Source organism: Branchiostoma belcheri, unplaced genomic scaffold (genome assembly GCF_001625305.1).
Source record: "Branchiostoma belcheri isolate BF01 breed outbred unplaced genomic scaffold, Haploidv18h27 scaffold5, whole genome shotgun sequence".
In the NCBI taxonomy this organism is placed as follows: domain Eukaryota; kingdom Metazoa; phylum Chordata; class Leptocardii; order Amphioxiformes; family Branchiostomatidae; genus Branchiostoma; species Branchiostoma belcheri.
In genome coordinates this window covers 5,291,093-5,304,018 of record NW_017804131.1, presented here as the reverse complement: position 1 = coordinate 5,304,018, position 12,926 = coordinate 5,291,093, and the positions used below count along the sequence as shown (strand labels likewise).

Here is a 12,926-nt window from a genome sequence, read left to right as displayed (position 1 = left end):
AAATTTGGACGGAGAGATCACATATTTGCGTAATGACATTCATCTCTGGACCCCGCAGTATACTTGCGCCGAAGCCCCTGAGTATTTCCCCCCAGAAACGAGCCCAAAACGGAACGCTTACCTGCTAGAACACCGCACAGCAGTGCTAGTAGAAGGACCGACCACCTTATAATCATAGTTTCCCTTTTCTTGTCCGCTGTCGACGCTCTTGATGTTTGAAAATGAGTAAAAAAAATGAGATGTTCCCTTCCCTTCTCTCCAAGATGGCGGACTGTTTAGTGGAAAGGGATAAATAACTAATGAGGTGACGTCAGGCGATTTGGAAATCACATGTGGCTGTGCAATCTGGTGGACGCACTAAAATAATGTCGTTATATTTCAGCATAATCATAGCTCACTTCAAGTAAGCAAAACTAATAACTGCAATTTTGCAAAACACAATATACAATTCTATCGTTTTATGACAATAAAGGTAAAAAAACTGTCCATGATATTGTAATTTTGCATATTTATTATCCTCATATCACAAGAAACGGCGATAACTAGAACAGCCTACATGACGACATTCTATTCATTAGGAGAATCTAGCGGGTGGAGCTTCCGTCTGTCAAAAATAGGATTTTTTCTACCGTTTTGCCCGGAAAACGGAAAGAAGCTGATCTCCTAGGGTGAAGGATGTGAGAAAAGAGATACTATCACACCTTCTTATATAACAATACCGTTCTTATTTCCATTCGGTATTACAGAATGCGCTGTTCCGTGGCTACGTCGTCACGAATAGCCATTCTGATCAACAGTAAATTCTCCCTACCGAGCCGTCGGCGGTTCCCATATTACCATACAATGTGGGTTCCAAGACAGGCGGACGTCAAGGTGTGTCGCCAGGTGCGAAAACCAGCGGAAATCCCCCAACCTTTCCTGTCTAGTCATACACCTACAATTAGTTCAATTGTATAAACAACTTTCCGGCCTTGGTGAAGACTTTCAAATCAAAGTTTCAAACTCAAACATATATAGAAAATCAAACAATAAGTTTGATTGTGTTCTAAAAAAAGAGATGTTTTTTCCGATTGAATCAGTGTTATTGTTTCACTTCTCTTTTGATTGATTTGAACCTCATCAAGGTCATTTCTTTTTATATATTTTCGTCTTACAAGTCGGATTGAGCGCATAAAACAGTTAGCTAACTCATGAGTTAGTTAATATCGGTTGATTATATTTCTCATACCTTCTCATTTCTTATAATTCTCATACTCATTATCTTCCCATACCATTCAATTCCTGCCTTGCCGGAAGGTGTCAATTTAGACTTTTTTAAATGTTTTCAAATCGGTTTTTGTTTTCATTTTCCAACCCTTTGAACTTCTGTTAGAAATACATTGTATGTAAAATTTTGTATTTGGTTTCCAAAATTTTGTATTTCTTATGTCTTTGCTATTATTGATTGATTGTTATTATCGGTTGATTGATTTTATCCCTTTAATTGCTTTGTTATTTTGACTGGTGTCGTTATTAAGTTAGCCTTTGGTTTGTCCTTGACTGAATGTCACTTTTCTTTGCATTACTTACTAGTATATCGCTTTCAAACAACTGTCAAAATATACCCCACACCGGTTAAACAGGTACGCAAGAGTTCGTCTCGTAATTAAACTTTCACAGCGCCCTTGCAAAAAATCCAGGAAACCGTCCGGATTTCGCAAATGCCTTTATACTGAGCTGTCTATTCAGAGGTTCCCATTAATACAGTACATGGGGCCATTCCTTGCATCAACGTACAGATAAACATAGCAGGCGCCTGAGTGGGTAGACTCCTCATCTGTGTCTGTCTTGTAAAGTAATATTTAACATGTTTCAACTCCGGGACGAACCAGAAATGGTGGGGGTGGGGGAGGTGCTGAAAAGGAAAGTGTAGGTGTAAACAATCGTTGTTAGTTTAATACATTGCATTATTTCTGTGTCATTCTGCATTGGGTTTTTTTCCTGTCAGCTTTTCTCCACATGTAACATGTCAATCAGCAAACAATGAAAAGGGGTTATAAATCGTTTATATATACACAAAGTATAACTTGAATGGAAAAAATATATGGGCATGTACACTTTCTGAAGTTTCTCGACTCTGAAGTTGGAGTTAAAATGGATAAGATTAACCAAATTTGCATAGAGAAAAAAGTACGAGTATTGCAGACATTCTGAAATGATGTCACCTAGTCATGATGCATACAATGTTTATAGTAATTATAGTACTAGTGCAGTGCTATCAAAAATATAGGACATCTCTGGCCAGCATGTGCATGTGTTTTGTCTCTGCATATCCTCCGATCGATGGCGGTATGGTGTCAAGGGGATTCTATGGCTCCAAGAAGGCTACAGTGGTCCTCCTACAAAAACACTGCCTAACTTGAAGATAGATCACAACGGGAGTTACTACGATCGACCTTGTCTTGATCATGACTCGATCGTTGAAGACTAAGGTTGTGTTATGTAAATGAGACAGGAGTCTAATATCCTAATTAGCGTTGAGTGGGGCTTGAGTTGGCAGGTTTCTTGAAAATCGAGCCTGTGGGCCAACAGAATGATACAATGTACAATAAAAATTTACCAATCATTGTCCACTGTACGTCGGGCACCGTGCACACTGGTTAATCATTGTGAAGTCTTAAAAGTTGAACGCACGTAATGTTGCCACCCCTGAAACGGTCATAATATATAGTCTCGCTTAATGTAATGGGCAAAGGATCAGAACAATTAAACTTGGGCAAACTTGAAGTCGACACGCAAGTCTAAGTTCATATGATTATTACATGTATTTGCATGTTCAAAACAAGAATCTTTCGCTGAATCTAGGGTCCGTAACTTAGACTTGATTTAGTAAATGTACTGACATATTTATGGTTAGCGCAAACTTAGATATTGATATTGACATGGATAATAAACACTGATAAAGCCCTTTGAAGATTGGTAATCTGTACTATTATGACTTACATGTATTTTCTTACCCTTGATTGACTAAATATTGCCCCCTTTTTTCTCCCACGGGTTTTTGCTGTCTGCGGCAAGAAAATAACAATAAAATCTGTGAGCATAAGCATTCTGGTCGAATTGCGGCCACGACGCATACACATTAAATGGTTCCATGCACTAACGTTACCTCCGATACATACAAATGGCTTTCTAAACTGCCTAGCGCTTGGAGGGCCAGCTGCGCATCATAGCATGCACCACAGGCAATACAGCAGCAGTATTAGCAGGGGTACAATTAACTATTAAGTATAATGTCTAGATTGCTTGTCACAAAACGGTTTCCAAGAAAGGAATTCCAAGGAGTATTGAAGTGTGATTGCAATGCGAAAGGAAATTCATGGATGCAGGTCACTGAGTAATTGCTAGTACTGGACCATCACAATTCGCGATATATCGGAAAGTGTCCACCATTCCACCAGCAACAGTGTTATTTGACATTGTAAAAGAAAATCAAAAGATGAATGTGATAATGATTATATAGCGTTCGGGTCTACCGTGTAATGGGAAAGTGTCGTGACAGGAAGACATTTAATTTCAGGAGCATGTTACTGCGGTTTTTAGTATCATCTTCCAACTCCTCGGTATGAACTGCCATACCATGTGATCTCTACTATCTTACTAACAGTACTCTTCTCGTAGCTTCAATTCAAGTTGATGAAATGTCGACGTGACAAATGAACGATTTGGAGAGCTCGAGAGTCCTCAAAAATATCACGTGAATTCCCGAGGCATGTGATGTATACTAGCCTCTTTTCAGTAAGCATGCGTCTAGACTACGTGGTACACGTGATGTTAGAACATTTCTGCTGGCTGTCTCCATACTAGCAGTTTTGACGCGTGAAGGCAGTGCCTTGGGTCTTATAGAGCATCATTAGACATCGCCACACGGGGGTTCTCATCCCTACAGGTCGCGTGAAACCACTCATCGTTAGAGATCCGTCTGTTCAGCGGGGGCCCTGGGCACTCTCCCCGCAACACTTCTGTCCACTCCACGTGTGACAGACTCTCTCTCTATGACGCACGGAGAAACCTTCTAGCAGCACGCGTGATCACTCCAGCGCTTCTGGAGTGTTCTGAAAAATTGACTGCGACGCTTTGAAGCTAGTCCTCATGTACCGGAAATGTATCTTCATCCCACCCCGACTACCATCATATTGCAAGATGAATTCATGAAGTGATAGGATTTAATCATCAATATTTCTTCGAACAAAATCATCCACTAAAACGTCTGTTGTGTAATTAACGTTACTTGTATCTTTATCAAATCTGTTTGCAAATTAAAATGTCCTTGTACAAATATATCTCCAAATATCAGTCATTCTAAGAAAATAACACACAGATGAAAAATTTTGTGTCCTTTGCCAAAGTTTTTGCTGAAACGTGAAGTCCATATCCAATCTGAGATTGTTTTCAGGAACCACCGAGATGAGAATCGTGCATCACTGTCCCCAGCACATGTGGAAATTGATCCATTGCTTCCAGTCATAATCACACGGACCGGATGCGAGGTGGGTTCCCTAACTTATTGAGGTGGTAACAGGTCGTGACCGGAGGAAACCGGCGGGAGCCGGATTTCTTTTTCCAGGCCCAACGCGTCATTTTATCTTTCCGTTTCTAACGTATGAAAGGAACTATCAAGAAAGTGTGATATGAACGGAAGCAATATGTCGTCCGGTTGTGGTATCCATGGTTCGGATTGAAGTTACAACGAACTGGAATATTTCGTTAGTAGTTTTCATATTGATTGCTGTTTTCCGATAATTCAAAATCTGTCGCGAGTGTCGGAAAGGAAAACATAATCTATCATATATAAAAAAGGTTTGAACAATATCAGAATGTTAAATAGATCAGTTTCAAAATCATTTTCACAATCACATTTACCGATCGATATGGAACTGAAAGGATCGATGTAATGACTTTTTTTGTGGGGAAGGGGGTTGGGCATATATTTTATAGTCCTTTAATATTACTGTAACCCCCCCCCCCAAATAAGAATAATGAATGATGCGTTGAACAAGAAATGAAAGAGTAAAAGATATATTGACCTCTTGAAGTTCAGAATAGGAAAGTAAACAAGGGTATCGTAACCATCGACTTTGCGTTAACCGGGTAATTACGATAGGGCACATAGGTTCGGTTTGTGGAGAAACACGGACTTGCCAATCTTCATCTTAGATTTATGAAAATACATTTATAATAAGATAGTGTATTCTAGACGAATATCGACAATGACAGCCATATTTCTTCATGTCTCTTGGTGTATAGAACATCGGCAAATTACTGCTTACATTACTTCTTACCTCATATAATCACAGGAAGCAATTTCAAGAAATTAATTTTCGATGCGTAGATGGGAGAAGAGAAATACATTTTGTATGTTACTGAGATTAATCATAACATTTCACCGTGTACCGTGCCAAGTTACCGATTTACCAAATTCAAGTGTACTCTGCGGAAAATGTCGCTTGGTGTCATCACATATGTATCCCTTGGTCCCAACACAAAGAACAGAAAAGCTTTATAACTACAAGATAGCGGTTTTTTTTTCTATCCTAGAGATGTCTAGAAAATAAGATAGATCTGCAAGCTGATCTAATGGCCAGGGATTATGTCGGTTTTTCAGGAAAGCCCCTAAAAGAGGCCTGCCGATATCACATGGGCGTGGGCGAGCCATGTAACGTCGTGCAATTAGTCATGGATGGGAGGGAAGGGGAACGGTCGCTGCACCTTCGATCTAAAGAAGGGAGAGAGGGAGAGTCTGGGAGGGTTACTGAGTAGGTGGCTCGCTGAGATGAGTCAAAAGAGACCGCAGCTATGACATACTGTAGGCAGCGGTTAATGCCATTCTAAAGCCAGGTGATCTTTTGTTGGCATGAAATGGCGACCTACGCGAAGATCATGAATGGGGGGAAGGGGAACGGTCTGTGTCCCTTCGATCTGCCGGAGGGAGAGTCTGGGAGGGTTACTGAGTAGGGGGCTCCCTGAGATGAGTCAAAATAGACCGCAGCTATGACATAGGCAGCGGTTAATGCCATTCTAAAGCCAGGTGATCTTTTGTTGGCGTGAAATGGCGACCTACGCGAAATGATCATGGATGGGATGGAAGGGGAACGGTCCGGCTGCTCCTTCGATCTAAAGAAGGGAGAGTCTGGGAGGGTTACCGAGTAGGAGGTTCACTGGAATGAGTCAAAATAGACCGCAGCTATGCCACAAGCAGCGGTTAATGCCATTCTAAAGCCAGCTGATATTTTGTTGGCATGAAATGGCGACCTACGCGAAGATCGTGGATGGGAGGGAAGGGGAACGGTCGCTGCACCTTCGATCTGCCGGAGGGAGAGTCTGGGAGGGTTACTGAGTAGGGGGCTCCCTGAGATGAGTCAAAATAGACCGAAGCTATGACACAGGCAGCGGTTAATGCCATTCTAAATCCTGGTGATCTTTTGTTGGCATGAAATGGCGACCTACGCGAAGATCATGGACGATGGAAGGGAAGGGGAACGGTCTGTGTCCCTTCGACCTAAAGAAGGGAGAGTCTGGGAGGGTTACTGAGTAGAAGGCTCGCTGAGATGAGTCAAAATAGACCGCAACTATGACATAGGCAGCGGTTAATGCCATTTTAAAGCCAGGTGATCTTTTGTTGGCATGAAATGGCGACCTACGCGAAGATCATGGATGGGAGGGAAGGGGAACGGTCCGGCTGCTCCTTGGATCTGCCGGAGGGAGACTCTGGGAGGGTTACTGAGTAGGCCAGCTATGCCACAAGCAGCGGTTAATGCCATTCTAAAGCCTGGTGATCTTTTGTTGGCATGAAATGGCGACCTACGCGAAGATCATGGATGGGAGGGAAGGGGAACGGTCTGTGTCCCTTCGATCTGCCGGAGGGAGAGTCTGGGAGGGTTACTGAGTAGGAGTTTCGCTGGGATGAGTCAAAATAGACCGCAACTATGACATAGGCAGCGGTTAATGCCATTCTAAAGCCAGGTGATCTTTTGTTGGCATGAAATGACGACCTACGCGAAGATCATGGATGGGAGGGAAGGGGAACGGTCTGTGTCCCTTCGATCTGCCGGAGGGAGACCCTGGGAGGGTTACTGAGTAGGTGGTTCAAAATAGTCAAAATAGACCGCAGCTATGACATAGGCAGTGGTTAATGCCATTCTAAAGCCAGGTGATTTTTGTTGGCATGAAATGGCGACCTACGCGAAGATCATGGATGGGAGGGAAGGTTGAACGGTCGCTGCACCTCCGATCTAAAGAAGGGAGAGTCTGGGAGGGTTACTGAGTAGAAGGTTCGCTGAGATGAGTCAAAATAGACCACACGTACAGCTATGCCACAAGCAGTGGTTAATGCCATTCTAAAGCAAGCCTGGTGATCTTTTGTTGGCATGAAATGGCGACCTACGCGAAGATCACTTGATGTTCAAAGTGCAGGGTACGTACATGCAAGAATGTTTTGGTGATCTTGATTCCATGGGAGTCCATAAAAACACAACCACACGCGCGCATGCATGCGACGTTTGACCTGGATAATCTTTAGTCCACAATCTAGGCCATCTGGTGGTATATGCTCATACATGCACGTACGCCCCGTTAAAAATGGAAGAACGTTTTATCGCACGACAATTGTACATGACACAATGTATGGCGACTACGACTATTTATTAAACATAGTACAAAAAAAAGAAAATATAATGCAGGATACAATCAAGTAGGGATATCAGGCGCCTAGTTTCGGCATTTTTTCTAACAAAACAGTCTTTTATGTATTTTCCTATTTTTGCATTGTAAGGGTTGTTGCATGTTAAATGTGATATTGTTTTATATAATATAAAAAATCTCTTCATCAGAGTAAAAGTAGCACTTTATTATTAATCACTATGTAGCACATTTCCTGTCAGCGGTGTCTACGTTTACCAATCCATTTCTTGTTTCTATTTCTACTCCATATAAGGACAACCCTCTTGCGGTGACAGAGGGTGCAATATCACTGAAACATCTCCTAACGAATCGGTGGATACCTCCTAATTAAATGAGGTCCCAACAAATCGATAAACAACACCACCGTACGAGTTTTTGGGACAGCGTTGGCGTGTATATCGTGGTAAATCTGATAATGTCAAGGATGGAGCGGCTTCAAACAATACTGTGATTGTATTTATTTACACACAGAATTTGTCAGAATTGAGTTAGAGAAATGCGTACGTGGCTAATATTGCTTTGTAAGAATTGTTTACGTTTCTCTAGTAAACTACAACAACGTATACGTAGCTTGCCGGCGATACTTTCAACACTAAATATGTAAATGTTTTGCGGCCTTTTTGCGATAAAAGAAGTCCAACATAAATGCGAGGTTGTCATTCCACTACAGTTGTATACGCAGAGGCGTCGCAAGAAATCGAAGCATAACTACAAAACGACGTCAATCGATACATTACGACTGATTGGTTCAACCTTGGGGGAAGCAATAGGGCCTTGATAATGGTACCCGTGGCAGTATACACCGTACGCAAGTCTGCTTCGCACGTCAATGTATGGATTGCCAGCAAGGACATTTTGGTAAAAGATAATGTTTTGCAGCGAATTGCGTGGTATACGTAGAGCTGTCCTTGGTGCTGAAACGTACATCTCCCTCATAAAAGTCCATAATATTCACAATAGAGCGGGAACACAACGGCGTCACATCCTTTGCAATGACGAACAATTAACATCTTCGATGACTGTGTCGCAAGGAATTCTACATGAATGGCCAATTACAAGTAATCTTTGAAAGATACTCTAAGTACTTTAAAAGATATATTTCAAGTATTAGTAGGTTACGCATTTCAATGCAGCAAACGACCTCCGTTCACGAAGCCATTGTGTCTATTGTGTGTGCATTTGTAAGGCCTTTTCACAATGTTCCTGACAAAAGTCGTCTGAAGGCAATCCTAGGGCGTTCACACACCCCTAATCTGATAAAACAGTATATTATTAGACGAAGTGATATGGTAAAAGAAAATCTTTTGCACCGAATTGCGCCGTAGAGCTGTCCTTGGTGCTGAAACGTTCATCTTCCTCAGAGCAGTCCATAATAGTCACAATAGAGCGGGAACACAACGGCTTCTCGTCCTTTCCAAAGGCAAACAACATATATGACGACAGTAACCCAAAGATGTATCCATGAATGGCTAATTAGGAAAGTAATCTTTAAAAGATATTTCAAGTAGGTTATGCATTTCAATTCAGCAAACGACATCCGTAGCAAACGACATCCGTTCACGGAGCCATTGTGAGATCTACCAAAGTCATTCACTTGTAAGGCCTTTTCACAATGTTCCTGTCAAACGTCGTCTGAGGACCCATTTATCCTAGGGCGTTCACACCTAACCTAATAAAACTGTACAATATTTGACGAAGTAATACGCTCTGACTTATACACATCTACTAGAGGACTGGAATTTTGTCCTTTGTCACAGGACACACAAGTCAAAAACATCAAGATCCAAGGTATTTTATTCTCCTTCTGCCCATATTATTCTAACTAAGAAGCCCAGAAAGTCCCACAGTTTGGCCAATCTTTCATCCATTTTGCTGCGTTGGACAAAACACGACTCCTCTTCACTTGGATCTAAATTGGGCGGCAACCGCGATTGTTAAGCTGCCCAAAAGGGTGTTAACTCTCCAAGGTGTAGAATGTAGATAGATAGGTGTTATACGGGCTGAGGTGCTCTGTTGTTTGACTGTCCACTACCCTGGAGCTGTCAATACAGACAATGACTAATGAAGGACAGTACCAAACCTTACATTGCACTTCTCTATTCTTTGAACGCTATGTACGTGTAACGTTATGTATTTTATTCTCCTTCTACGCATATTATTCTAACAAAGAAACCCAGAAAGTCCCACAGTTTGGCCAATCTTTCATCCGTTTTGCTGTTCGGACAAAACATGACTCCTCCTCACTTGGATGTCACAATCGAATAACCAGCAAAGATGAGCACAATTAGATGCGTGACTGATACCTTTGATAGATGACTATTAAGCCCCATTTTGAAAATGATTGAATGGACGCAATGCATCAATCAGAAAGAGTTGGGCTATCCATTTAATATCACATTTGATGCAAAATCTGGGCAGCTTCAAAACAAAATTGTGTGTTGTAATGGTAATGTCTGTTATACTTTGATTTTTAATGAAATTTGGGAATGAGGCACCAAATCACATAGACCTGCGCAAACAAAGGTGCTTGAAAAGATTGATGTTCGTAAAAGAGTTCTGAAGTGCTGACAACTGAATTGGAAAAACAGTATAAGGTTGGTTACTAGTATCTCAAATGAACTAAATATACTGAGACTGTCTCCCAATGCCACAATAATTATGAAATAATGATCTCTCACACTGTTTTCAGAAAAAAAAACAATGTTACCTGAAACCTAGTAAGGAAGTGCTCACTTCCACATGTTATATAGTACATGTATCTAAAGTAACAGCTAAAAAATCATTAAATCTACCCCTTCCGTAAGCAAATATAGGTACAGGATGTTGCAACATGATATGAAACACTTCCTTTAAATGAGCCATAGTCGTGAGATTTGTAATAGATGTTAAACAATTTGTTAGTACTAATAAATGTATAAAGATAATGTTTATGTAATTTATGGGAAGACCTCTAAATCGTAATGTAGGCTAAATTTTTTTATAAACACCCAAGTGTAGATACTAGTAAGTTGTGAAATTTCAAAGCGTAAATGTGACGCTATAATTGTGACTGCTTTTTACTGTGGTACATGATTGTACATTTAAAAGCACTGAGTCTGCAGTGGTAAAAATCAAATACTTTCTATGCAATAAATATTTCATTTCTGGAAGTACATCAGTGTTTTGCTTGTTCATGTGTCAACCATTAGTACTGTACTTTGTGTGCATTTTGTAGTCAAGAAAGGATCAGTATTTTAATACATGTACTTTGATGATGATGATGCAATAATGGTTTATAATACATAATAATAATATGATAATACTTGTAAACTGTCATATCTTTGTGATGTCTTGCGTTGGTCTGATTTTCTTCAAATAGACCACCCGCTCAAGTAGGCCAAATTTGAGTGGTCCCCTGGGTTGGCCAGGTTTGACTGTATTATGAAATGTTAGCAACATGCAGATAGGCATGTGAAATCTGCTGTGCTTATTTCAGCCTTTAATTGATTCAACATTAATGTATATATACATTGAATTTAGGCTAAATCTTTTCATGTGTACGCTTGGTTTGATAGAACTGGCGCATAAATGTTTTATACCATAACCTTCTGTTAATTTTGACCCAGAAACACCCTATAGAAAGTTCTAATCTAATGCATATAAATCTCGTAGTCTCCAATCTTCCCTGTTCTCAGTAATTCCAGTCCTTGCATCGATTCAATGTGGCCAAAAATTGAGACGTACCCTCCAAAGAACAAGACAATATTGAGTATCGAGTCCCCTTCCCTGCCCTCTTACCACCACACATACGTCAACCGCTAATGATACCATGATATTGCCTGGGCTGCCAGCCAGAATCTAAATCTTCATATTCCCCGATGTGGACAGTCCAAATTAACTCTTGCATGGGTTCTACAAGATGTGTCAAAATCTCAGTAAGGATCAAGAAAAGCCCCCAGCAAATGTTCTCTCTAATGGGTGATAAGGACAGGGAAAGGTAATGTGCTGTCAAGGAGATGTATTAAAAAGGATGCTGCAAGATTATTTGAAATAAGTGGAAGATTGGCAGCACGATAATCAGATATCATACATTAGGTTTTACATTTTATTTTTGGACATTACTGGTATGTCTTACTTAGTTGTATTATGGTAGCTAAAATGTGTGAATATTATCATTTCATGCACAGTTTGTATTCACAGTGCTATGAGGTTATATGGGACACAGCTGTGCAATAAAGATTATATCTGTGATATCATAAAACCGATTGGTGTAAGCCCAGAGGTGGCCATATTGTTGTTGTAGTCTGACAGTTAGTACTGATATGGAGGCATGTACTGGCCAATACATGTATCTGGGGGAGTGTATTCTGAATTCCTGGTTATCTGAAAGAATCTGTGAGACGTCAATCAATTTTTCTTCCTGGGAAAGAAATCCATAAACTTATAAAGCAGATGCTGGATAAGAAATTCTTTGTACACAACTCAAGGGTTAACAGCATATTGTACTTCTGTTTGTAGACATCATAAGACACTGGAGGAAAATAGCATGTAACCTTTGATAACAATATGACAATTATTAATATTGTACCAAAATATTGTTCCCAATGGACATCATTAGACAATGGAGGAAAATAGCATGTAACCTTTGATAACAATATGACAATTATTAGTATTGCACCAAAATATTGTTCCCAATGGTCAACTCTTTCCCATTTTTGTGGAAATCCATCTCAATTTCTTCCATCCATGTTGCCTCTGTTTCTGTTCACCCTCTCACTATCAGAGGCCAATCATAATACCGGTACCAGCTCTGGTTTTACCAATGTGATGGCTAAAAATTAAAGGAGAGAAGAAATAGAGAATAGATGGAGGTACATGTAGTAAAATATTAAGCAATACTAACACTAAACCTAGGTTTTCTACACATATGCTCTGAAAAAGAAGCAGATCCAATACTTTCCATCCCGCCTTTTCACCACTCGGTGCCAGGAAGCAGGACATGTGGTTGGTTCGGCCAGTCCAGCTCTGATCCCAGATCTCGGGAAAAGGTCGGCCCAGATGAGCTCACCCTGCAGGAAATTGCAGTCTGGTGGACGATTTGTCTCCTGTCGGGCGGCGAGGGAAAGCCTGTAGGCCCATTACAGCCAGGGAATGAGATCATACACAGAAAACCCTGCTGCGTTTGAGTGCTTAAATTCCTGAGTACCACATCAAGTCAGATATTCCTC

General features: G+C 40.7%; 1 protein-coding gene across 10 annotated transcripts in view; it reads right to left on the bottom strand.

The window, feature by feature from the left end:
• The window catches only part of LOC109480005 (calsyntenin-1-like), a 36,400-nt gene extending 36,094 nt beyond the window's left edge, over positions 1–306 (bottom strand). For 7 of the 10 annotated variants that reach the window (XM_019782116.1, XM_019782113.1, XM_019782119.1 and 4 more), the window contains exon 1: positions 122–305. In XM_019782116.1, coding sequence (XP_019637675.1) covers positions 122–176 — 55 coding nt within the window. In that variant the 5' untranslated portion in view covers positions 177–305. Of the gene's footprint in view, positions 1–121 lie in introns of all 10 variants that reach the window. The other 3 variants (XM_019782117.1, XM_019782120.1, XM_019782118.1) reach the window with 1 other exon arrangement.
• Between the last annotated feature and the right edge of the window lie 12,620 nt (positions 307–12,926).